Source organism: Euprymna scolopes, chromosome 2 (assembly GCF_053919585.1).
Source record: "Euprymna scolopes isolate OS-2025 chromosome 2, ASM5391958v1, whole genome shotgun sequence".
Lineage (NCBI taxonomy): Eukaryota > Metazoa > Mollusca > Cephalopoda > Sepiida > Sepiolidae > Euprymna > Euprymna scolopes.
The window spans coordinates 121,998,319-122,026,182 of record NC_136483.1 but is presented as its reverse complement, the minus strand read 5'-3'; the positions used below and the strand labels follow the sequence as shown (position 1 = coordinate 122,026,182).

At 37.2% G+C, this 27,864-nt stretch overlaps 1 protein-coding gene across 1 annotated transcript in view; it reads left to right on the top strand.

Moving 5' to 3' along the window:
• Positions 1-27,864, top strand: part of LOC145295838 (sodium-dependent multivitamin transporter-like) — a 248,072-nt gene that overhangs the window by 108,228 nt on the left and 111,980 nt on the right. The window contains exon 4 of the mRNA XM_080141552.1: positions 24,717-24,768. Within this exon, the coding sequence (XP_079997678.1) occupies positions 24,717-24,768 (52 nt within the window). The remainder of the gene's footprint in view (positions 1-24,716; positions 24,769-27,864) is intronic.

Here is a 27,864-nt window from a genome sequence, read left to right as displayed (position 1 = left end):
GGAAAGTTTATTAGTATATATTCTCACCTACTTCATTCAATCCCAGGAAATGCCGGGTATTCGGCTAGTATATATCTCAATCAATCTCAGTACATCCTAAGCGACGCTAGGTATTCTGTTAGTATATATTTACATCAATCTCATCCAATCCAAGGCAACGCCAGGTATTCTGCTAGTATATATTTGCATCTATCTCATTGGATCCCAGGTGACCGTGTATTCTGCTTGCATACAATTGCATGTATCTCATTCAATCTCAAGTGACTCCGGCCGATTGTATATATTTTTACATATCTCATTGAATCCAATTATTCTTGGATACGTTATTAATTTTGAAAATTATGTTATATAATTTAACATACATTATCGCCCCCCTCTTACTAAAATAATACCTTTGATATATAGTCTTGGCTGTTTATTTCATTGCAAACACACTAATCAAATAACTCACATTTAATAATTTTTCATAATTCTTGGATATGTTACTAATTTCGACAATCAATTTTCATGATTTAACACTCATGATCGCCCCCCCCCCATTACTAAAATAATAATTTAAAATATTGTCGAGGCTATTATTTCCATTAATAACACAACACTAAAATAACTCACATTTCATCATTTTTGATAATTGTTAGATATGTTAGTATTTTCGACAATTATTTTTCACGATTCAACCCACATTATCGCCTCCACCTCCTACTAAAATAATAACTTTGATACATTGTCTAGGATGGTTATTTCATTACAAACACGTCAATAAAATAACTCACATTTCATCATATTTTTAAATACTTGGATATGTTACTAATTTCAACAATAATTTTCAATGATTTAACCCACATTATCGACCCATTTATTGAAAAATTAACTTCGATACATTCTGCAAGTATATATATCCAGCAACGTTTTACATGTCGGGCGATGGTAGGTACAAATATCACCCAATTATTCCTGACCCCAGGCGATGCCGAGTGTTCTGCTAAGTAACATTCCATGAATTGTATCCAATCCCAGGCCATGCCGGGTAATCTGCAAGTACATATGTCATGCTAGTGATATGTCCTACAATCCCGGACAACGCTGGGTATTTTGCTAGTACATATACACCTATTTTATCCAATCCCAGGCTATACGGGGTATTCTGCTAGTTAATATAGCCACCTATATAATACAATCCCAGGCAACGCCGCATATTTGGCTAGTCCATATATCAACCAATTTTTTCTGATCCCAGTTGATGCTGAGTGTTCTGCTAGGAAACATTCCATGAATTGTATTTAATCTCAGGCCATGCCGGGTAATCTTCTTGTACAATCCCGGACGACGTCGGGTATTTGGCTAGCTACATCTAAGGGAGGTCATTTGCATATTGTAACAATGATTGTATATTATTGTAAATCTATTCGACGATGAAGCTACACCCAAGGGAGGTCATTTCATATTATTACAATGATTGTATTTTATTCTAAATGTATTCGACAATGAAGCTACATCCAAGGGAGGTCACTTTCATATTATAACAATGATTGTATATTAATCTAATGGTATCCGACAACAAAGCTACATCCAAGCGAGGTAACTTGCATATTATAACAATGATTGTATATTAATCTAATGGTATTCGACAATGACGCTACATCCAAGGGGGGATTGTAAAATAATCTAATGGTATTCAACAATGAAGCTACATCCAAGGGAGGTCACTTGCATATTATGACAATGATTGTATATTAATCTAATGGTATTCGACAATGAAGCTACATCCAAGGGAGGTCACTTCCATATTATAACAATGATTGTATATTATTCTAATGGTATCGACAATGAAGCTATATCCAAGGAGGTCACTTGCACATTATAACAATAATTGTATATTAATCTAATGGTATCTGACAAAAAAGCCACATCCAAGGAGGCCACTTGCACATTATAACAATAATTGTATATTAATCTATTGGTATCTGACAACAAAGCCACATCCAAGGAGGCCACTTGCACATTATAACAATAATTGTATATTAATCTATTGGTATCTGACAACAAAGCCACATCCAAGGAGGCCACTTGCACATTATAACAATAATTGTATATTAATCTAATGGTATCTGACAACAAAGCCACATCCAATGTATGTCACTTTCATATTATGACAATGATTGTATATTATTCTAATGGTAGTCGACAATGAAGCTACATCCAAGGTAGGTCACTCGATTATTATAACAATAATTGTATATTTTTCTAATGGAATTCGACAATGAAGCTACATTCAGGGGAGGTCACTTGCATATTATAACAATAATTGTATATTTTTCTAATGGTATTCGACAATGAAGTTACATCCAACAATTATTGTATATTATTGTAATGGTATTCGACAATGAAGCTACATCCAAGGGAGGTCACTTGCATATTATAACAATGTTTATAAAAAGAAAACCTCCCAATACTAAGAATGACTTTTTCAATGATAATGCTTTTATTTTAGAATTTGGAATCAGCAGTTTAGCGATGTGTAACGTGGGACATCTTGTCTCAATGTAGAATACGATAAATATATATTTTGCGAAAATAAGGAGGCGATCATTCCTAGCATATCTAGCTTTAGAGAAACGAACCTCACTCAAAAATAAGGAAGCGGTCATGTCTGGCATATCTAGCTTTAGAGAAACAAACGTCACTCAAAAATAAAAAGGCAGTCATGTCTGGCATGTCTAGCTTTAGAGAAACAAACGTCACCCGATAATGAAATGTTTAGCGAAAGAAATATAACACCGATTATACAAGTAATTTTAGTTAATTCAAGTGGCCTTGTCCCTCAATCCCCCCCCTCAAGTTTAACAGAGGTAGGAGGTCATGTGTTAATAATACAAAAAAGAAAATGGCTGTTTATTTTTTAGCATAAAGATAACGATCGGTCTTGTAATCGGTCAATATTTTTAACCTTAATTTTTTTCCCCCTTATACTTTTTTCTTGACATTTTTCGTTATACTCTCATATATCTACTATTTTTAACCCGTTAATCACGTTGGAAATCTTTTCATAACGTGTAAAATAATATATTAATTTGTATTATACTGACAGTTAATCTTTTAATATGTGCGATACTAAGAGTATCTTAATACAAACGTCGCCATTACAACTAGCTGACGTCAAGATCACGTGACATGACTCAGCGGTTTTTAAATACAGGGTGGCACAAAAAAAGGGCCCCGTGTACACTTTATGTGGGAGAGGTGGGCCCGTTTTTTGGTACCTATAAATCGATTTAAAATTACCTAATGTTTAACGTTAAAATGTCCTTTTTTGCCCCTCCCCTGCAGAAAAACGATCAGCTGACCCACTTCTAGTAATCCTTTTGGGCCAAAAAGTGATACCAAATTTGTGAATTTTTGTTCTGTCTGTCGAAAGTTTTTAGCGGACATACAAACACACACACACACTCATACACATTTTGCCTTTTATATATTAGACTAGCGGGGCAACCTGGCGTTGCTCGGGACCGTGTAAACAATGAAAAAATTGAATTTGGTTTTGTAATATATTTGTTATTCTTATGAGAGAGGATTTTTTTATGTTTATGTATCATTTGCTATTTCGAGCAAAAGAATATTTTACCTACATAAGACGGGTATTACACATATAAAATAATTGTATCTTTCCAAGGGTAGGTAATTTACACATGTATATGCAAGGACGGATAATATACAACACATTTATCTCATCAAATCCCAAGCGATGCCAGGTATTTTGCTAATATATATTCTCACCTATTTCATTCAATCCCGGGCAACGCTGGGTGTTTTGCTAGTATATATCTCAATCAATCTCATCAAATCCGGGGTGACGCAAAGTATTCTGTTAGTATATATTTCAATCAATCTAATTCAATCCAAGGCAACGCCAAGTATTCTGCTAGTATATATTTGCGTCTATCTCATTACATCCCAGGTGACCGTGTATTCTGCTAGCATACAATTGCATGTATCTCATTGAATCCAGGGTGGCTCCGGGTAATCTGTAAGTATATATGTGGATGTATCTCGTTGAATCCCATAATTCTTGGATTGTTACAAATTTCGACAATTTAACCCACATTATCGCTCACCTGTCTAAAATAATAACTTTGAGACATTGTCTTGGCTAGGTTTTCATTACAAACACATCATTAAAATAACTTGCATTTCATAATTTTTCATAATTTTTTGATATGTTACTAATTTCAACAATCATGCCACATGATTTAACTTACATTATCGCGCCTACTGTTACTAAAATAAAAACTTTGATACATAGGCTATGGTATGTTACTAATTTCTGCTATCATTTTTTATGAGTAAATCCACGTTATCGCCCCTTCTATCACTAAAATAATAACTTTTAGACATTGTATGGCTGGTTATTTCATTACAAACCCACCAAAAACGTAACTCACATTATATTATATTTCATAATTCTTGGATATGTTTCTAATTTCGACAATTATTTTTAATGAAGTAACTTAAATAATCGCCACCTTTTACTAAAATAATAACTTCCATAAATTGTCTGGTATGCCTACTTCATTACGAATACACCAATCAAATAACTCACATTTCATCATTTTTCATAATTTTTGGATGTGTTACTAATTTCAACCGTCATTTTTTCATAGTTCAATCACATAATCCCTCTCCTCTTACTAAAATAATGAGACATTTCTGGGCTGTTCATTTCATTACAAACACATTAATAAAATACCTCACATTTCATCATTTTTCATAATTCTTGGATATGTTATGAATTTCGGCAATCAAATTTAATGAGTGCGCACATATAATCGCCCAATTCTTACTAAAATCATAAATTTGCTACATTGACTGGGCTGTTTATTTCATTATAAACACACCAATTAAATAACTAAAATTTCATTTTTCATAATTCTTGGATATGTTATTAATTTCGACAAATATTTTTAATGAAGTAACCCAAATAATCGCCCCCCTCTTTAACCGAAGCGATCTTTTCCTCTTACAAAAATAACAACTTTGATACATCTTCTAGCCTGTCTATTTCATTACAAACACACCAATCAATAACTCACATTTAATCATTTTTCATAATTCTTGGATATGTTACTAATTTTGACAATCTATGTTAATGATTTAACCCACATAATCGACCCCTCTTACTAAAATACTAACTTTCAGACAATATCAGGGCTGTTTATTTCATTATAAACACACCAATCAAATAACTTACATTTAAACATTTTTCATAATTTTTGGATATAATACAAATTCCGACAATCGTTTTTCATAATTTAACCCACATAATCCCCTTCCTCTTGTTAAACAATAACTTTAACATTGTCTTGCTGGTTATTTCATTATAAACACACCAATCAAATAATTCACATTTTATCATTTTTCCTAATTCTTGGATATGTTACTAATTTCGACAATCATTTTTCATGATTTAACACACATAATCGCCCCGCTCTTACTAAAATAACAACCATGAGACAATGTCTGGGATGTCTATTTCATTACAAACACACAAATCAAATAACTAACATGTCATCATTTTTAATAATTCTTGGGTATGTTACTAATTTCGACAATTGTTTATAGTGATTTAACTGACACAATCTCCTTCCTCTTGCTAAAATCATAACTTTGAGACATTGTCTGGGGTGGTTATTACATTACAAACACACTAATCAAATAAATCACATTTCATCACTTTCATAATTCTTGGATATGTTACTAATTTCGACAATCATGTTTCACATAATCCCCTTCCTCTTACTAAAGTAATACATTTGAGACATTTTCTGGGCTGGTAATTTCACACACACCAATCACATAACACACATTTCATCCTTTTTCACTTTTCTTGTATATGTTACTAATTTCAACAATCATTTTTAATGCTGTAACCCACATAATCGACCCCCTCTTACAAAAATCTTAACTTTAAGACTATATCTGGGCTGTTCATTTCATTATAAACAAACCAATCCAATAACTTACATTTAATCACTTTTCATAATTCTTGGATATGTTACTTATTTTGACAATCGTTTTTTATAATTTAACTCACATAATATCATTTCCTTTTGCTAAAATAATTCCTTTGTGACATTGTCTAGCTGGTTATTTCATTACAAACACACCAATCAAATACCTCACATTTTATTATATTTCATAATTCTTGGATATGTTACTAATTTCGACAATCATTTTTCATGATTAAACCCAAATAATCCATTTTCCTCTTACGAAAATAATAACTTAGAGATATTATCTGTCTAGTTATTTTATTACAAACACACCAATCAAATAACTCACATTTCATCATTTTTCATAATTCTTGGATATATACTAATTTGTCATGATTAAACCCATATAATTGATCCCGTCCTACTAAAGAAACAACTCTGAGACTTTTTCCGGGCTGTTTATTTCATTATAAACATACAAATAAAAGAACTTACATTTCATAACTTTTCATAATTCTTGGATATGTTATTTATTTCGACAATCATGTTTCATGAGTTACCCAACATTATCACCCACCTCTTACTAAAATAATACATTTGAGACATTGTCTGGGCTATCTATTTCATTACAAACACAGTAATCAAATAACTCACATGCCATAATTTGGCATAATTCTTGGATATTTTACTAATTTCGATAATCATTTCGACCCATCTTCCTATATAGGGTATTCTGTTATCACAAATATCCACCTATCTTATCCGATCGCAGGTATTCTCCTAGGAAATATCCCACCTATCCCATCCAACACCAGGCAATGTCGGGTATTTTGTAGTAGATATATCCACCTTTCTTATCCAATCCCTGGCAACGCTGGGTATTCTGCTAGTACAAATATCCAGCTATGAAGCCACATCGAAAAAAGTTCACTGGCATATTATTACAATGATTGCATATTAATCTAATGGTATTCGACAATAAAGCTAAATCCAAGGGAGGACACTTGCATATTATAACAATGATTGTATATTAATCTATTGGTATTCGACAATGAAGCTACATCCAAGGGAGGTCACTTGCATAATCTAAGGGTAGTCGACAATGAAGTTACATTCAAGGGAGGTCACTTGCATATTATAACAATGATTGTATATTAATCTAATGGCATTCGACAATGAAGCTACATCCAAGAGAGGTCACTTGCATATTGTAACAATGACTGTATATTATTCTAATTGTATTTGAGAATTAAGCTACACCCAAGGGAGGTCACTTGCATATTGTAACAATGATTGTATATTATTCTAATGGTATTTGACAATGAAGCTACATCCAAGAGAGGTCACTTGCATATTGGAACAATGATTGTATATTATTCTAATGAAATTCGAAAATGAAGCTACATAAAAGGGAGGTCAGTTGTCTATTATAACAATGATTGTATATTTTTCTAATAGTATTCGACAATGAAGCTACATCCAAGAGAGGTCACTTAAATATTATAACAATGATTTCATATTAATCTAATGGTATTCGACAATGAAGCTACATCCAAGGAAGCTCATTTACATATAATAATTATTGTATATTAATCTAATGGTATTCAACAATGAAGCTACACCCAAGGGAGGTCACTTGCGTATTATGACAATAATTTTATATTTTTGTAATGGTATTCGACAATGAAGCTACACTCAAAGGGAGGTAACTCTCATATTACACCAATGATTGTATATTAATCTCATAGTATTCGACAATGAAGCGACATTTAAAGGAGGTGACTTATATATTATGACAATAATCGTCAATCAATCTAATGGTATTCGACAATGAAGCTACATCCAAGGAAGGTCACTTACATATTATAACAATGATTTTATATTAATCTAATGGAATTCGTGAATGAAGCTTCATCAGAGGGAGGTCACTTACATATTATAACAATGATTGTATATTAATCTAATGTTATTCGACAATGAACCTACCTGCAAGGGAGGTTACTTGCATATTATAACAATAATTGTATATTACTCTAATCGTATTTGAAAATGAAGCTCCACCCAAGGGAGGTCACTCGCATATTATAACAATAATTGTATATTTTTCTAATGGAATTCGACAATGAAGTAACACTCAAGGGAGGTAAATTGCATATTACAGCAATGATTGTATATTAATCTAATGGAATTCGACAATGAAGCTATATCAAAGGGAGGTCACTTGAATACTACAACAATGATTGTATATTAATCTAATGGTATTCCACAATGAAGCTACATACAAGGGAGGTCACTCGCATATTATAACAATGACTGTATATTATTCTAATGGTATTAGACAACAAAACTACATCCAAGGGAGGTCACTTGCATATTATAACAATGCTTGTATATCAATCTAATGGTATTCTACAATGAAACTACATCCGAGGGAGGTCACTTACCTATTATAACGATAATTTTATATTATTCTAATGGTATTCGAGAATGAAGCTACATCCAAGGGAGGTCACTTACCTATTATAACAATAATTTTATATTATTCTAATGGTATTCGACAATGAAGCTACATACAAGGATGTCACTTACATATTATAACAATGATTGTATATTAATCTAATGGTATTCGACTATGAAGCTACATACAAGAGTTGTATATTATAACAATGATTGTATTATTATGATTTCGTATCATATTAAAATGTGTAGGTATAAGGGTGTAGTGAAACAAACGCTGATTAACTCATATTATGCCTCCCACCTTCCTCTCTCTAAATAGAATTAGTTCATCAGGATTCTGGGCTTGACCTTTACTCCTGATCTTAAATGGAATACGTACATCAAATCTGTTGCCAAGGCCGCTGGAAAAATGGTCGGATCCTTCTATCGATCCAGTAGATATCTCACTGCTGATGCAATTCTCTATCTATATAAGAGCCAGATACGTCCAAGGATGGAATACTGTTGTCACATATGGGCAGGAGCTGCTAGAAAAGACTTGTCCTGCCTTGATAGGGTTCAAAATAGACTTCGTGGACTGGTGGGAGATGTCCTTTTCTCTTCGCTGCAACCTCTATCTCACAGAAGAGATGTTGCGAGTTTGTCTCTGCTTTATCGTTATTTTCATGGAAAGTGTTCAACTGAGCTTCAATCTATGGTCCCCCCTCGCCAAACTTTCACAAGAAACACTAGACTAACTGAAAACATTATCAATAATTTTCCCCACTTTTTATCTGTACCTAAACCTAAACATAGATTCCATGATCAAAGCTTCTTTCTTAGAACTGCACGCCTGTGGAATTGTCTTCCGTTTTCCTGCTTTCCAGTTGTCTATAATATGGTTGTCTTCAAGTCCAACATGAACAAGTTTCTGATGAGCCGTTCCACTTAAGTTAACAAATTTACCGAACTTCCATTACTATCGATTACTATATTGTCCTTTTGACTACTCTACACTTTTTAACCCTTATCCTTGAGTGGCCTATCGGCCTTGATAAGTGGTGACGCCTATGTAAAAAAAAAATAGTGTTACTAAGATAAAATAGAGAATGGCCGTTTGTTTTTATTATTATTGTTGTGAAAATGGGCATCGCTCATCTCATGCTAAATATTTTTAAGCGTAATTTTTTTATTTACTTATCATATTTGCTTATTATTTTTGGTTTAAGTCTCGGATTTTACTATTTTTAACCTGCTAATAACTTTGGTAACGTTTGCATAACGTGTAAGTTCATATTTTAATTTGTACGATTGTTGCATTTTTTACCGATAACAACCTTATCTTATATCTAATGTTTTAATATACAGACTGCCATTACAGCTTGCTGAGTCAGATCATGTGACATGAGTCAGCGTTTTTTAAATACGTATAAAGATCATTAGTTTATCACTTTATTACTACATAAATACATGGGAAAAACGAAAAAATGTCACTTTTTGCCCCCCCCCTTGCAGAAAAACGCCAAGCTAACACACTTAGACTGGTCCTTTTGGGCCAAAAATTCGATATTTGTCGTCCGGAGGGTCGGGCTTTAAAATGATACCAAATTTGTGAATTTTTGTTCAGTCTGTCGAAAGTTTTAGTGGATATACAAACAAACACATTTTTTTTTGTAGGTTAACTTTGTTGTTACTGTGACATTTTCATACTTCGCTAGCGAGCGTTTTCACTATTTATTTATTGTTGTATATGTACATTGTTCATATGTCACTGTCTTTACAATATGTTTCAGGAGCGTTATGTTCTTTTGTATTGCAGGCTGTACCTTGGGTTTAAGTTGAGTAAAGCTTGGTCTGCACAACCAAGTTTCCTTACCCTACAACACTGGTAATATTGGCTTAAATCTTGCTTGGTATAAGATTCACCTCCTCATAATGTCGCATATAGATCTTCTATTTTTGATATCGGATAATTATCCAATTTAGTGACTGGATTAATTGTCACTTTATAATCACCACAAATGCGTACAGACTGATCCGCTTTTAAAATAGGTATTATTGATGTAGCCCATTCAGAGAATTCAACTGGTGAAATTGTTCCTTCTTTTTGCAGTCTCCCTAATTCATCTTCTATTTTCTTCTTTGGCATATAGGGTACTGATCTTGGTTTGAAATACCTGGATTTTGCCTCTGGGTCTACATACAAATTGGCATAGGTTCTTTTCACTTAACCCAACTTCCCATTGAACACAACCTCATGCTTTGCTAATATTTCTTCCAGTTTGTCTTGGTCTGCCTCCTTCACTGTTTGCACCTTGAAAATCTCTTTCTATGGCAATCTCACGTGTTGCAGCCAGTTTCTGACCAGGAGTGTGGGTGAATCCCTCTCTACCACAATTGACGGTAATTCCACCCGACGACTGTCCAACTGAACTGGAACTTTCGTTTGGCCAATCACCTGAATACAATTTCCCATATAAGACTTAAAACGTACTTTTGAGGGCACCAACAACTTTTTATTGCTTATTTTTTTCCACGTTTTCAGTCTCATTATCGTTACAGATGCGCTTGTATCTACGTTCATAGAAACCCTCTTGTCACAAATGTTGGTATCTACACAATAAGGGTCCACTCTTTCCAGTGGCGCTCTGATTCTATTTATGGTATAAACTTTCTCGGAATTATTTGAGTCTGTGCCTTCTATTTCTATTTGCCTCACCAAATTTTTTTCTTTTCTACCCTATTGGCTGGTTTCTTTTTCATGTTTAATTTAAAGCATTTATCCACTATGTGCCCTCGTCTTTTACAGTAGTGACACATGGCATATCTAAAAGGGCACTTACTTGCTTCGTGTGTTGTTCCACAATGGGTACATTCTTCTTCCAACCTTCCATGTGGTCTATTTTCATGTTTTATTTTTTCAGACTGTCCATGTGGTTGTGCAAAAATTATTTTTATTTTTTTTTTGTATGAAAGTCCTGTAAATGTTTGGAAGCCGATTCGATGTTGACCGCTATGTTGAAAGCTTCGTTAAAGGTGATAGTGTCTCTCTCTGCAAGTAGTCTCCTCTGAATGTTATCATCGTTTACTCCTACGAGTTTATCCCGTAGCATTTCACCAAAAAATGTTCCAAAACGATAATCTTCACACATGCTTCTTAACTCTGCCACATAGTCTGTGATTGACTCGCCCGATCGGTGGTTTCTTGTATAGAACTTTGTTCTCTGAACGATCACAGATGGCTTTGGACTGAAGTAGTTCTTTATCAGTGTGACAAGTTTGTCAAATTCTTTATCTTTCGGTTTTTCTGGGGCTAATAAACTTGATATTTGTTTGTGCACCTTACTCCCACAAACCGATAAAAGAATCGATCGTCTCTTTTTCACGTGAGTATATCATTTGCTTTGTAAAAAGTTTTCCAAACGCTCGATATATTGGTCCCATTGTTCACTTGAATCAAACGATTCCAACTGCCCGAAGGTAGCCATAATTAGTTTTTTGTTTGAATCGTTGTCGCCAATTTGTAATAAACTCACACAAGCACAGTAAACGAGAACTTGTTTTTATAAGCCGCTATTTACAACGATGTACAACTGTCATGGCGTCCACACATGTGTAGTGAAAACCCGGATGTTAGTTGGTTTCTTAGTTCAAGGGAAGCTACTCTGTCTGAACCTTATTTACATGCATTACAATTATTATTATTATTATTATTATTATTATTATTATTATTATTATTATTATTATTGTTGTTGTTGTTGTTATTATTATTATTATTATTATTATTATTATTATTATTATTATTATTATTATTGGCTCACATGGAGCTTTCACACAAGTGAGCAAAAGATCTGATTGGAGACCTGTGGTATTCTCTGGAAGCTGAGTGACAACAAGTCTCCCCAGATGTCCAGCCTCCACCTCCTTCAATAGCATTTGCAAATAAATTTGCGTCATCATAATAGCCTCTTACCATTGATTTCTCGCTGGCAGTGGCATTGGTCTATACTCGAATTTGAGTGGCACTAAGCCTCCCCAAGGTCCCAGTTCTCTTCGTGCTTGTCCAACAGAGGTCTGGTCAGCGCTCTCTCTTCGGTTTTTCCATCCTCCTTGACCCTTCTCAGCTCTTTGGTATCATTTTTCTTTTTTTTTGGGGGGGGGGATGGTGATGAGACAATGGAAGGGGATGCATGATGGGGTGTAGAACTTGTAGATATGCAGCTTCAGTGTTCTTTATTCCCTGTAACGCTTCTTCATTATATTGTATTCTTGTATTATTCAAGGGTTTTCCTTAATATTTCATCAGTTTTCATTATCGTTAGTCGTTGTATTTTTGCAGTTATTCCTCTGATTCCAATTTCTGCCATTCTTTTTTCAAAGTTTTTCGTAATTGTTCCTAGTGCTCCTATTATTATCGGTATTATTTTGATTTTCTTCATCATCCAAATCCCTTTAAACTCTCTGGCTAACTCTGTGTATTTGCTTCGTTTCGCCTTTTCTTTCATACTCACCCTGTGGTCAGCTGGGACAGCAAAGTCTACGATTTGACAGGATTTTTCTTTCTTGTTAATTATTACGATGTCTGGTCTTCTTGCTTGGATGGGTTTGTCCGTCTGTATGTCCATGTCCCTTAAGATTTTCTGGTTCTCGTTTTCGAGTGCTGTTGCGGGTTTATGCTTGTACCATTTGTCTGTATGTTTAAAATGCAGCCATTTGCACAATTCCCAGTGCACCGCCCTCCCCACTTGGTCATGCTTGTTTTTGTATTCCTTTTGAGCCAGTTTGCTGCATTCACTTACTATATGGTTTATCGTTTCATCTCTTTGTCATTTGTCTCTCTGTTTTCTGTTTTGTTGGGGGGGGGTTTCAGTGTTTCTCGCTGCCATAATTATCCTATCAGTATTTTGCATTATGTATTTTTCTAGTTCTTTTTTTTATGTCCTCTACACAGTCTTCTATACAGATCAGTCCTCTCCCGCCATCTTTCCTTTTCATGTAGAGTCTGTCAATATCGTCCTTTGGGTATAGTGCATTATGCATGGTCATGAGTTTCCTGGTCTCCTGATCGAGCTGTCTCAGTTCTTCTTTTGTCCACCCTATAAACGGTCCAGAGTATCTTACTAGTAATACTGCCCATGTATTTATACCTTTTATTAGGTTCCTGCTATATAATTTCGTTTCCAGGAGTTTTCTTGTTCTCCTGAGGTATTCCTTTCCAATTCTCTCTTTCATTTCTGTTGCTTTGATGGTATCCACTTCCAGAATTCCCAAGTATTTATAGTCGTCTTGTTCCTCTAGTACCCTCATTTCTGTTTGGTTGGGTAGTCCCATGCCTTCTGTCGTTTCCAGTTTTCCCTTTCTTATAACTAGTTGTGCACACTTTTCCATTCCAAGTTCCATTTGGATATCTTGGCTGAAGATCCTGGTAGTGTTAATTAGTGTCTCTAGCTCCTTTTCTGTCCTTGCAAATAGTTTCAAATCGTCCATGTACATCAGGTGGTTCATTTTTTCCTCAGTATTGGAGAACTTGTATCCGGCTTGGCACTTTCTCGGTATACTATTCAGGGGCATCATGGCTATGATGAACAGTAATGGTGATAGTGAGTCTCTCCTTGGAAGATGCCTCTTTGTATTTTAATTTCTGTTATGTGTTGTCCATCAGCTGTCAATTCCAGTCTCCATGTTTTCATTGCATTTTCTATTACATTGATGATCCCGCTTGGTATTTTATACATTTTTAGGCATTCTATTATCCATACTTGGGGGATCCTGTCGTAAACTTTTTTTGTAGTCGATCCATGCCATGGCTACATTTTGCCTCTTCCTTTTTACCTCCTTTAGGATCTTTTGATCTATATATAGTAGATCATGTATCCCTCTTTTTCCTTTTTGGCATCCTTCTGTTCCTTGGGGATGAGTTCACGGTTATTCAGTGAGTGGTAGATTTGTTACCTCAGTTGTGCTGTCAGTATCGTTCACATAGTGGGTAAGCATGTGATCGGCCTATAGTCGCTGGGGACGGTTCCTTTCTCTGTGTCCTTCTGTAGCAGTGTGGTTCTACCTTTTGTCATCCATTCTGGAACGCTTGCTTCCTGTATACATCTTCTCAGGTTTTGGGCTAGGCTTTCATGTAAGGTTATGAATATTTTGAACCAGTATACATGTATCCCGTCGTGTCCTGGTGCTCTCCAGTTTGCCATTTTTCCTATGATTTTTTTAGGGTTTCATTGCTGAATTCATTCACTGTTCCTTCTTCTATTTGTTGTAACTCTTCTTTCATTTCTTTCAGCATCTCTATTGTGAACTCGTCGTTCTTCCCATATTTTACTCTAGTAGAGCTTTATTTCTGTCGGATTTGGTTGTCCTGTTTTTGTTTTTCCTCCATTCACATTTTGGTAGAATTGGCTTTCATTAGTTCCAAATGTCCTGTTTTGTTTGCATTGTTCAGATTTATATCTATATCGTCTCAATCTCACTTCCTTTGCTATTTTTTGGTCCAGTTCTTCATGTTTCTTGTTTAGCCTCTCCCTGCCAGTCAGATTTCCAATATTCCGTTTTCTTCACATTTCTTTCTTCCTGATGATCATTTTGGCTTCTTTTTTATGTTTGTGTATTTGAGTTTCTAGTCTCATTATTATTATTATTATTATTATTATTATTATAACAACAAACAAGGAATTGTCTTACACATGTTCGGATGTTTTATGTTTCTGTCTTTGTGTACATTTTTTCCGGCCAAAAGCGACAACAGCGGCGGAGTTTAAAAAATAGCAAACGAAACAAGTAAGAGTTTCTAATCGAAATTTAATTTGAACTTGAAATTCATGGTTAAAAAAGGAATTGTCTTACACATATTTGAATGTTTTATGTTTCTGTCTTTGTGTATATTTTTCCGGCCAAAAGCGACATCAGCAGCAGAGTTTAATAAATAGCAAACGAAACAAATAAGCGTTTCTATCCGAAATTTTAATTTGAACTTGAAATTCATGGTTAAACAAGGAATTGTATTACACATGTTCGGATGTTTTATGTTTATGTCTTTGTGTACATTTTTTCCGGTCGTCAGCAACATCAGCGGCGGAGTTTTAAAAAATAGCAGAATGGGGGGGGGAGAAGCGTTTCTAACTTGAATTCACGGTTAAACGAGGAATTGTCTTTCACATGTTTGGATGTTTTATGTTTCTGTTTTTATGTACATTTTTATGGCCAAAAGCAACATCGGCAGAGGATTTTAAAAAAAAAAACAACAAAGCTTTTCTAACTGAAATTATTTTTATTATTTTTATTATTATTATTATTATTATTATTATTATTACTATTATTATTATTATTATTATTATTATTATTATTATTACTATTATTATTATTATCATTATTATTATTATTATTATTATTATTATTATTGTTATTATTGTTCTTCTTCTACTTATCATTATTATTAATGGTCTCATGCCAGGTAGGTGTCCCACTGGTCAACAGGGTGGGTCCTGTCGTCATCATACAACTGTTCGAAATTCTGAGGATGTGGCTGGATATAAGGGGAGTGAGAATTGCCAGAGAGGATCCCAAGACACGAAGGGAGTTGGAACAGGAAATGTAAAAAAAATGTGGACGGATGAGGAAAGAGTACTGTGGGATTGCTTTGTAAGAAGTGGAAGTACCAAATCTGGTGGATATATCCGAAAAGTGAAGGAAGAATAGGAATCGAGAGAAGGGGGAGCTAGAAGTGTCGCGAGTTTGGTATCCCAGTTAAAGCAAATTAAAAATAACAACCTGCTTTCAGTGAATTGAATGGATAGTTGGGAATGAAATGAATAACGAAAGTAAAATTGATGAAACTAGCTCTGATGAAAGAACTGAGAGAGTGGAAGTGCAGAAGGGAAATGTAAGCGATGATGGAAGGCGAACACTTGAGGAGGTATGGAATCCTATGGTTAGGGGAAGTAATGAGAAAGAGTTTGAAGGATCTAAGGTAGATGAGATCATGGACTCTGAGACAATGGAGCCAGTGAAAAGGGCAGATGTATGGAGAAGTGGGGATGAAGTTCGAACTTCTGTAGAAAAAGAAGTACTTCAGAAGTTAAGAGAGGTTCTTCTTAGAGATGATATCATAGAGATTCCAAGTATGAAGAGTAGTGATAGGCGGAAGGGGAAAAACGAGGTAAAAATAATTCAAGGAGTAATTCACAACATCATAAGAAAGATCATATCGATTACTGAACTTAACAGGCTTCTGTATGCAGTGTCATACGTTATTGCAAATCGTCTTGGCTTATTACAGAAGAAAAAGGGAGAAATGAAGGATAGTGGCCACACTGGTAGAGGCGGCTTGAAGAAAGTATTAAACGGTGGCGGAAAGACATTGGTAGAATCGAAGAAATAAGAAAAGGAGTTAAATTAGGACAGAAAGCCAAGGACGAGCTTGAAAGAAAGTATAGATTGCTGAAAAAGGGAATAATGAACGTTCTAACAATGTAGAAAGTGACGGTCCACACTGGTGGTATGAAAATTAGGAACTTTGTTGGAAAAAGTGTTGCATTTCGGCAGAACAACCTTTTCTGGAACAATCAGTCTCAGCTGTATAAAGAATTAAATGGTAGTAAACAGGCGGGAAATAACAACACTCCAAATGCAAAAGATGCAAGGAAATTCTGGGGTGGGATTTGGTCCATCGAAGGGCGATATTTATATTGCCATGACTGGCTAGCTGGTTGGGAGGTCAGGGAAAGGCTATCAGAAATGCAGCAGATGAAGAACGTTGAGATAACGATCGATGACGTTAAGGTTGGCATACGAAGGATGACAAACTGGAAGGCACCTGGTCCAGATGGAGTGATGGGCTTCTGGTTTAAACAGTTTCCATGCCTTTATCCACCTATAGCTGCTGCCCTGCAAAGGGTTGTAGAGTCGGGAGATGTTCCTGATTGGTTTGTGAAGGGAAGAACAACACTGATTAGGAAAGATCCTGCAAAAGGAATAGATGCCAATAATTATAGGCCATTTACATGTCTGCCATTGATGTGGAAACTGTTGACTGGAATATTTGCGGAGAAAATTAATGAACATCTAGAGAGTAATGGTGTTTTTCCTGACCAACAAAAGGGGTGCCAGAAAGACTCGAGAGATACCAAAGAGCAACTATTAATTGATAAAGCAATAATGCAGGATGCGAAGAAGAAGAGGAATCTGAGCATAGCACGGATCGATTACAGAAAGGCTTATGACATGGTTCCTCATTCATGGAAACACTATTGATGATGAAGGTTGCTGAGAATGTGGTAGGGCTTTTGGAGACAAGTATGGCTCAATGAAAAACTGTGGTGTAATTGAAGAAAAAAGAAACAAGAACGACCGACCGCGTTTTTGTGTGGCTTACCTCGGGTTCATAATGAAGAAGAAAGAAACAAAAATGGCTGCCCTGTTTCTTTATATGCCTACAGGGTGACCACGAGGTATGCAAATGAGATGCTCTTGATTGGAGATAAAAGAGGAGTGATTTGGGGAAGGAAGGCATTCTGAAGTTAGATTGCGAGCAGAGAAGTTGTATTTGTAGAAGAGAAAAGTCGGATTCGGGGAGAGAAAAGCTAAAGTTGCAGAAGTTCGTTTTGGAGTGGAGAGAAGACGCGTCAAGTGGTAACCAGAAAGTGAAAGTTCGGACAGCAGTGTCACGCAAGCGACAAGCTATTTCAGCGCATCAAGCAAATTAACATGGCTGAGTGGAGACTGAGCACTCAGATGTTGAGACCCTTTACTGGGGAGGGTGACCTGATTAAGTGGCTGGAGAAATTAAAAATGGTGGCGAAGCTGCAAAAGATAGAAGATGTGGTCACCCTGCTGCCGCTATACTTAGAGGGGGAAGCCCTCACGATTTACCAGCAGATGCGAGATGAAGACAAGGAAGACCTTGCCTTAGTGGAGCAAAGGCTGAAATTGGCCTTCGCTGAGGGCCCATTTGAAGCACTTGGCAAGCTGTCAAGTTTGAGGTGGACCGGCGAGTCCGTTGACGTCTTTGCGGCAGAGATCAGGAGACTGGCAGGGTTGGCTGGTTACGTGGGGAGGAGCCTGGAGATGACGGTAAAGCTGTACCTAGTGAACGGCTTCCCAGAGGAAATCTCTGCGAACATGCAGAGAATCACGGGGATCCATTCTATGGAAGTGGAGGATCTCTTGGTCCACGCCAGAGTCTTAGTGAAAAATGTTAAAAGCCCAATCATGGCTGCAGCTGTGAGTGGAAATATGTGCATGAGGCCTCACTTGAATGAGAGGCAGCCGGCGAGGCGACAGGAGGGGAGACCTGCCATCAAGTGTTTCCGGTGCCAGGGTCCTCATCTGATCAAGGACTGCAAAGAGCCGAGACCGGGGATCACGTGCTACCGATGTGGACAAGTGGGGCATATTAGCCGCTATTGTGTTGCTGCACAGGACCAGGGAAACGAGTGAAGGGGAGCCATTGCGCCAGTGGTTACCCCTTCTGTGTGGAAATGGCGCATGATGGAATATTGCCTCAGTTACCGGTGGTAGTCAATGGGAAGAGAGCCATAGCCCTTGTCGACACAGGCTGCACTACAACGTTGTTAGTGAGGAATGTCGCGAGGTCATGGAGCGGAACCAGGATTATTAGGACCGTGGATGGCAGGGATGTGAAATGCCTAGGAGAGACGACAGCGGAAGTAATGGTGCAAGGGGTGCCCATTGGACTGCAAGCCCTAGTGTTGAATCATCTGGTCGGTGGTGTCGACGTGATTATAGGTATGAGTGCAATTAACCGACTGGGGGGGCGCTACGTTAAGAGGGGGCCAAATGACGTTTGGACGTCTCGGCGCAGTGGGGATGGCAGGAGTGGAAGGTGACAGAACCGTCAGAACCCCAAAACCAGAGGTTTGCTGCATTGAGGACAAAGATTTCCTGGCGAAGTTTGATGGCGTGAGTTGGACGGTGGAATGGAAATGGATCTCCGGGCCCCCAGAACTACAGAATAAGGTGGGCTTCTACGAAAACGCCCTGCGAGGAGAAATAAGAAAAGGATTCGAGGAAGAAGTGGAGAGGTGGATAAAAGAAGGAATTCTGAAACCGTGGACAGAGGAAGAAAAAGGAGTGTTGCCACTACTGGCGGTTGTTCAGCCTACCAAAAACAAGATAAGGCCCGTGCTGGATTTTAGGGAATTGAACAGACACGTAGCCTGCCACACTGGAACGGGGATCGACGTATGTGAGGAGGTCATGAGGAAATGGAGAAGAATGGGGCGGGCCACTAAGATTGTCGATCTGAAATCGGCATATCTGCAGATTCATGTAGATGAAAAACTCTGGCAGTACCAACTGGTCCGATACAAGGGGCGGGTGTATTGTCTGACGAGGTTAGGCTTTGGGCTGAGTTCAGCCCCCAAAATTATGACTGCCGTGCTGAAGACAGTGCTGAGCAAAGACTGTACAGTGGAGGAGACCACTAGTTCGTACATTGATGACATCCTGGTGGAGGAGGCAGAAGTGACAGCAGAGAAAGTAAGAAGCCATGTCAAGAAGTATGGGTTGATTGCAAAACCGGCGGAGGCCCTAGATGGAGGAGCGGTGCTGGGGTTGAAACTAAGGCGAGATGGAAAAGAAAGCCTTGTCTTCGAACGAGGGAATGCAATACCCGAAGTCGGATCTGAGCTGACGAGGGGAGAACTCTTCTCAGTCTGCGGGAGGCTGGTTGGGCACTATCCTATCGCTGGCTGGCTAAGGATAGCATGCAGCTTTATTAAACGACAAACAGGCACTGATGGCTGGGAGGGCCGTGTGACGAAGGAGGTCATGAACATGCTGCAAGAAGTCATTGCGAGAGTGAGGAATGAGGACCCAGTGAAAGGGAAATGGTATGTCAGCGGCGAAGACGTGGGTGTGGTTTGGTGTGATGCCAGTAACCTGGCGTTGGATGTCGTACTAGAGATAGGAGGTGTAACTGTGGAGGATGCGGCGTAGCTAAGAAAAAATAACGACTTCTCCCATATCAACGTAGCAGAACTAGATGCCGCTATAAAAGGAATCAATCTGGCCCTGAAATGGGGATTGAAAATAATTGAAGTCAAAACCGATTCGGCAACGGTAGCGTCGTGGATTCGGTCGGCAGTAACTGGCGATAAGAGAGTTAAGACCAGGGGTGCTGCGGAAATGCTGATCAAGCACAAACTCGGAGCGCTCACCGACCTGATAGCGGAATTCCAGTTGAGAGTATCTGTTGTGTTGGTCCCGTCAGAAAAAAACAAGGCGGATTCGATGACACGCGTGAAGAAGGCCTGGCTGCAGGAGGGAAAGGAGGTCTCCTCGGTATGCTGTGCAGGGGAAGAAGTCAAAGAGTCACACAAAATGCACCACTTTGGTCGAGAACGAACGTTATTCCTAGCCAGAGAGGTTTACCCGGAGACCACCGAGGAGGAGGTTAGGGAGGTGGTGGAGAACTGTCGAGAGTGCCAATCAATTGACCCTGGACCGTCCAGACACAAAGCAGGAGAGCTACACGTTGCGGAGGACTGGAAGCGATTGGCCATTGATGTGACACACTATCGCCACAAATTGTATCTGTCAATGGTCGACTGTGGACTGGGAAGGTTTGCCATCTGGAGAGAGATCAGGGCAGAAGCTGCATGGGCGATCGGAGGGGTCATCGAGGAGATATTTTTAGAAAGAGGGCCGGTTGAGGAACTCTTAATGGACAATGGCCCCGCTTTCCGATCAGAAGCCTTTAAAGGGGTGTGCGATAAGTGGGGAGTAAGGCAATTTTTCAGAGCAGCGTATCGGCCAAGTGGCAACGGAATAGTGGAGAGGAATCATCGCACCATTAAAGCCGCTGCGGAAAAAAGCAACGTATCACCCATAGAGGCGGTGTTTTGGTATAACATCTCGCCGAAGACCAAACAAGATGAGACAACTGTGCCTCATAGGGCCGTTTTCACATATAAGTGGCGGCATCCGTGCAACAAAACAGCAGGAATTGAGAGTGAAGAAGCCACTATCAAAGTAGGTGAAGAGGTGTGGGTGAAACCCCCCAATGCACAGTGTACCACTCGTTGGAAAAGAGGGGTCATAATAGGATTGCAGTCGAAGAACAATGTGATGGTGAATGGCGTTCCCCGGCATATCTTAGACCTGTGTTGTGTGACATTGCCGGTATGCAGTGAGGGCAGTGAAGAAGGGGAAATCGAGGGCCACCGAGAAGCAAATGATGCTGCTCGACCTGACTTAGGCCCGCGTTGTAGTGAACTTGAAAACGTTAACCCCCGAGAAGTTGTCCCCCAGAGGCCTCGACGTGAGAGGAGGCGGCCTGCTTGGATGAAGGATTACGAAGTATCCTATTGATCTTGAAGATCAGAGGGGCGTGTGGTGTAATTGAAGAAAAAAAAACAAGAACGACCGACCGCGTTTTTGTGTGGCTTACCTCGTGTTCATAATGAAGAAGAAAGAAACAAAAATGGCTGCCCTGTTTCTTTATATGCCTACAGGGTGACCACGAGGTATGCAAATGAGATGCTCCTGATTGGAAATAAAAGAGGAGTGATTTGGGGAAGGAAGGCATTCTGAAGTTAGATTGCGAGCAGAGAAGTTGTATTTGTAGAAGAGAAAAGTCGGATTCGGGGAGAGAAAAGCTAAAGTTGCAGAAGTTCGTTTTGGAGTGGAGAGAAGACGCGTCAAGTGGTAACCAGAAAGTGAAAGTTCGGACAGCAGTGTCACGCAAGCGACAAAAACGGTGCTGACAGCAAACAGAGAGGAGATGGGGCAGGTTGGCATTAAACGTGGGATATTTCAAGGAGATTCGTTATCGGCACTTTTTTTTTGTAATGATAATGATGCCACTGAGCATCCTCTTGAAGAGAGAAAAACTGGGGTATAACTTTGGATCTGATGACAGACGCCTCAACCATCTACTGTTTATGGATGATTTGAAAATATTCGGTAGAAATGAAAAGGAAATGGAAAGACTGGTAGAACTTGTGGATACATACTCAGAAGACATTGGGATGGAGTTTGGGGTTAGTAAATGTACGGTTCTGGTGATGAAAAGAGGAGTAAAGGTTCATTCGAATGGAATAGTGCTGCCAAATAGAGAAATCATGAAAGAAATGGAAGATACAGGATATAAGTATTTGGGAGTGCTGGAGGTTGTACGCATCATGAACAGAGAAATGAAGGAAAAAGTCAGAAAGGAGTATCTTAGAAGAGTGAGACTAATTGTGAAGTCAAAACTGTATGGAGGAAACCTAATGAAAGCAGTAAATGCAGTCAGTGTTTTGAGATACAGTGCGGGAATTTTAGAATGGTCTAACAAGGATTTGCATGCCATGGATATTAAAACAAGAAAAGTTTTAGCAATGTTTGGTATATTTCACATTCGAAGTAGCGTAGCAAGGCTGTATCAAAAGAGGAAAGATGGTGGGAGAGGATTGAAAAGTGTAAAAGATTGTGTTAGAACCTAGGAGATGTCGTTGAAGGAGCATGTGATTAGAAGTGAGGAGTGGGTGCTTAAGGTTGTGGCCAATGAAGTGGAAATATGTGAGACCAAGGCTGATTATGTGAAACATATGGATAGAGAAAGGGCAGAGGAACTGGCTAGGAAGAAAATGCATGGAAGGTTCTTCCAGGATATAGCAGAAGTGGCTGATGAAAGATCATGGCAATGGCTTAGAGCTGGGTATCTGGCTAAGAGTACTGAAGCTTTTGTTTGTGCATCACAAGAGCAGGAATTAGGGACACGATTGTTAAAAAAAGTGGTTCTAGGAGAGGAAGTTGCTGCAGAATGCCGGATTTGTGGTAAGACCGCAGAGTCAATTGCGCACCTTGCAGCAGTGTGTAGTGGACTGGCCCAGAGAGAGTCCCACAAAAGACACGATCGCATGGGACTCCGAATATATTGGGAGGTGTGTAAGAGGGTTGGGGTGAAGTGTGCAGGAAAATGGTTTGAGGAGGTGCCTAATGAAGTGAGAACAAGTGAGTATGGCAAGGTAGAGGTATGGTGGGACAAAAGTGTCATAACGACCAAGCAATTGGAACATAATCGTCCGGATTTGGTCGTCATTGACAAAGTCTCAAAAAACTGGCAGATTGTAGACTTCTCAGTACCCTGGGACAGGAATGTGAGAGAGAAGGAGAATGAGAAGTGGAGCAATTATGTTCCATTGGCTTTGTAGATAAAGCATATACACGGAGTTAAAACACAAATAATCCCAGTTGTAGTTGGTACACTAGGAGTAGTATCAAGTCGTCTGGAAGGACAATTGAAAAAACTACAAATCCCCGATGTCTTAGGCGGCCTTCAAACCTCTGCAATTATAGGTACCACCAACATCCTTAGGAAAACCCATGATCTTTGAAGCTCCTGGTTCGAAGCCGGGATTAAGGGAAATTCTCTGGAAATGAATCCCATCCTTTTCCAGAAAGACGTTCATAAACGAAATTATTATTATTATTATTATTATTATTATTATTATTATTATTATTATTATTATTATTATTATTATTATAATAATAAGAAGAAGAAGAAGAAGAAGAGATAAATAATAATAATAATAATAATAATTTATTATTATTATTATTATTTATCTCTTCTTCTTATTATTATTATTATTATTATTATTATTATTATTATTATTATTATCATTATTATTATTATCATTATTATTATTATTATTATTATTATTATTATTATTCTCTTCTTCTTCTTCTTCTTCTTCTTATTATTATTATTATTATTATTATTATTATTATTATTATTATTATAATATTAGTTGATTAAAATAATTACCAGTCGGACATATGTAAAAAGTGACGCAAACATATCTGTTCAAATCCGTGTCTAGGTGTTTTTAGGAAGTCACGTTACAAAGGTTTATATTGCCATGACGGGCGACAAAATGGTTAAGATATTTCAACTAATGACTTCAAAGAGAAAACAGGTAATCGATAAAAGAAATTTAAAGGTAAAAATTAAAATATATCAAATATAAAAATAAAAAAAAATTTAATGTGAAATACGAAGGGGAAACAAAGGTGGATAGAAGAAAAATAAAAAGGACATAGAAAGCGAATTTTATTTTTTACGGCAAATCAACCCGTTTCGAGTTATTCAATGTCAAATCTAGTAATTTTGGGAAGAAGATTGCATGTTTCGTTCTTTATATCCATTATTTTTTGACAGACGTATAATTACATATACGATGAATTGTTACTGTGTGTTTTTTTTTTATATTTCATTAAATTTATTGCAAAACATTTCAGTTAAATGACATATTTCTAAATTTTTTATCAATTCTTTTCCAGCTTTTCTACATGTCAATCGTCATCTACGCCACGTCTACCGCCGTCAGTTTCCGTGAGTTGCTATATTTCGCATTTATTTACGAACAGGCACAACTGATCTTGTTCGAGAATGAATGGAGATGCTTGTGTATACATGTTTCCTCTGTGTGTGTGTGTGTGTGTGTGTGTGTGTGTGTGTGTGTGTGTGTGTGTGTGTGTGTGTGTGTATATTTTCTATTCTTTATGTATACACGTGTGACAGAAGAAGCAATCCATGAATTGCAATACGCTGACGACACAGCTCTGGTGAGCTCATCTGAGGAGGGTCTTCAGCGCACCATCAACACTATCTCCAACATTTACTCCCGAGCTGGTCTAGCCATCAACATCAACAAAACAGAGGCACTTAACATATGTGAACACCGTCAGGAACCACCAATGTTCACAATCAACCAACAGCCACTGAAAAACACTCAAGAGTTTACTTATCTTGGCTCCTGTGACCTAACAAGTGAGGTCCAACGGCGCATTGGTCTGGCTGTTGCAGCCTTTGGTAGACTCTCGCACAGAGTTTTTATGAACCGTAACCTCACCACCACCACCAAGGTTTCTGTCTATGGAGAAATCTGTCTCTCCATCCTCTTGTATGGCAGCGAGTCATGGGTGCCTTATAGACGCCATCTGAAAAAGCTAGAAGCATTTCATACCAACTGCTTACAGCGTATACTAGGTTTAAAATGGTGGCACAGGGTGCCACACAATGAGATACGCAGGCGCACTCAAATGGACCCACTTGAAATAATTCTAACTCATAGACAACTTAGGTGGCTTGGTCACACCATCCGGATGCCAAGAGAAGGGCTCCCACGCAAGGTCCTCTACGGGGAACTTGCAGATGGCAGATGCAACCCTGGGGGTCCACGTAAACGTTTCAAGGACCAACTAAAAACATCATTGAAAAAGTGTGGCATAGAATCCAACGCCATCGAACATGCTGCTGCTGATCGGAGAAAATGGCGAAACATCTGCCAAGAGGGCTTGGAAACTTTCACCTCCACCTATAACGACCGAGCAGAGCGAAGAAGACACCAAAGGCACGCGGCGCAGCGGGCAGACGGCATCTTCCCTTGTGCTGCCTGCGGCCGTGTATGAAATTCACGAATTGGACTCCACAGTCATCAGCAAGTCCATCAGGCGTAATCTATCTGGGACTGTTAGGCATGGTGCAACGTCATCGTCGTCAGCGACGGACTACTGAAGAAGAAGAAGAGTACGTTTTTGTGTATATTTTCTATTCTTTATGTATACCAATCTTTTTTAAATCAAAAGCTGGATGTTTGTTAAGAGATAACAACAGACCATATATAAATAAATCAAAGTTTTGCTAGAAACTAATTTCCATAACTCAATACAATGCATACGTTTTATTATATCGTATGGCGTTTGTAAGTATGAGAAATTGTTTAGTAAATCTTTCACTTATCGTAGTTTCATCTTCGAAAACAACGTCACAGTATTAAAGATCTTAGAGTATGCGTTTGATTGTTTATACGAGGTTACGTTTGGGCTTTACGCATCAAAAATCACCGTAAATGTTCATTAAAAAATCATTGATTTTGTACTTATATAAGTTGAAAATGTCTTTCTTCATTTTCATTCTTATTTACAGTTCTTATATATAATTATAATTATTTATAAAGTAATATTGTGTGTGTGTGTGTGTGTGTGTGTGTGTGTGTGTGTGTGTGTGTGTGTGTGTGTGTGTGTGTGTGTGTGTGTGTTCCTTCCATATGGGCTCCAAAACGACTGGGCAGATTTTTTTTTTTTTGTAATTTCTCACGAAGGTATTTTATGTGCGTGGCAGTGTTCTAAGATAGGTTTTGTGTCAAAATGTATTCGATAAGTGTCGATAATCTATAAAGGAAATAATACGATGAAAGAAGGAGAATGGGGATTTTCACCAAAGTTAACATCTTACACAGCCAAGTGCATTTGAGTAATTCTATTACCACACAAGCGAAACGCTGAACAAATAAAACCAACAGTGGGTTAATTGATATGACAGACGCACGTTCGAAATGAATGCTTCTGCTTAGTGCACCACATATGATGCATGATACTGGACTTTTGCATTTCAAACTTTAATTCAATTAATTATATAAAATAATTTTATAAAATCAACAGAAGGTTCTCTACAGTGCAATGTAGACTACAATCTAGTGATGTTTACAATGTTTGCATTGAAAGAAACCTATCAATAATATTTACAGTATAAGTTCAACTAATAAAAAGCTGTTAGCGCGATGATTTTTTTCTATCTTTTGACGCTGCGTTTTTCAGACTGTTTTATAAAACGGCGAATTTAACGCATCGAAACGAATTCATTATTATTGAATCATTTACATTTGTTAAATATCAAATTATTATTGAATCATTTACATTAGTTGAATATCAAATTATTATTGAATCATTACATTTGTTAAATATCAAATTCTTATTGAATCATTACATTTGTTAAATATCAAATTTTTATTGAATCATTTACATTTGTTAAATATCAAATTATTATTGAATCATTTACATTTCTTAAATATCAAATTATTATTGAATCATTTACATTTGTTAAATATCAAATTTTTATTGAATCATTTACATTTGTTAAATATCAAATTATTATTGAATCATTTACATTTGTTAAATATCAAATTATTATCGAATCATTTACATTTGTTAAATATCAAATTTTTATTGAATCATTTACATTTGTTAAATATCAAATTTTTATTGAATCATTTATATTTGTTAAATATCAAATTATTATTGAATCATTACATTTGTTAAATATCAAATTATTATTGAATCATTTACATTTGTTAAATATCAAATTATTATTGAATCATTTATATTTGTTAAATATCAAATTATTATTGAATCATTTACATTTGTTAAATATCAAATTTTTATTGAATCATTTACATTTGTTAAATATCAAATTTTTATTGAATCATTTACATTTGTTAAATATCAAATTATTATTTAATCATTTACATTTGTTAAATATCAAATTTTTATTGAATCATTACATTTGTTAAATATCAAATTTTTATTGAATCATTACATTTGTTAAATATCAAATTATTATTGAATCATTTACATTTGTTAAATATCA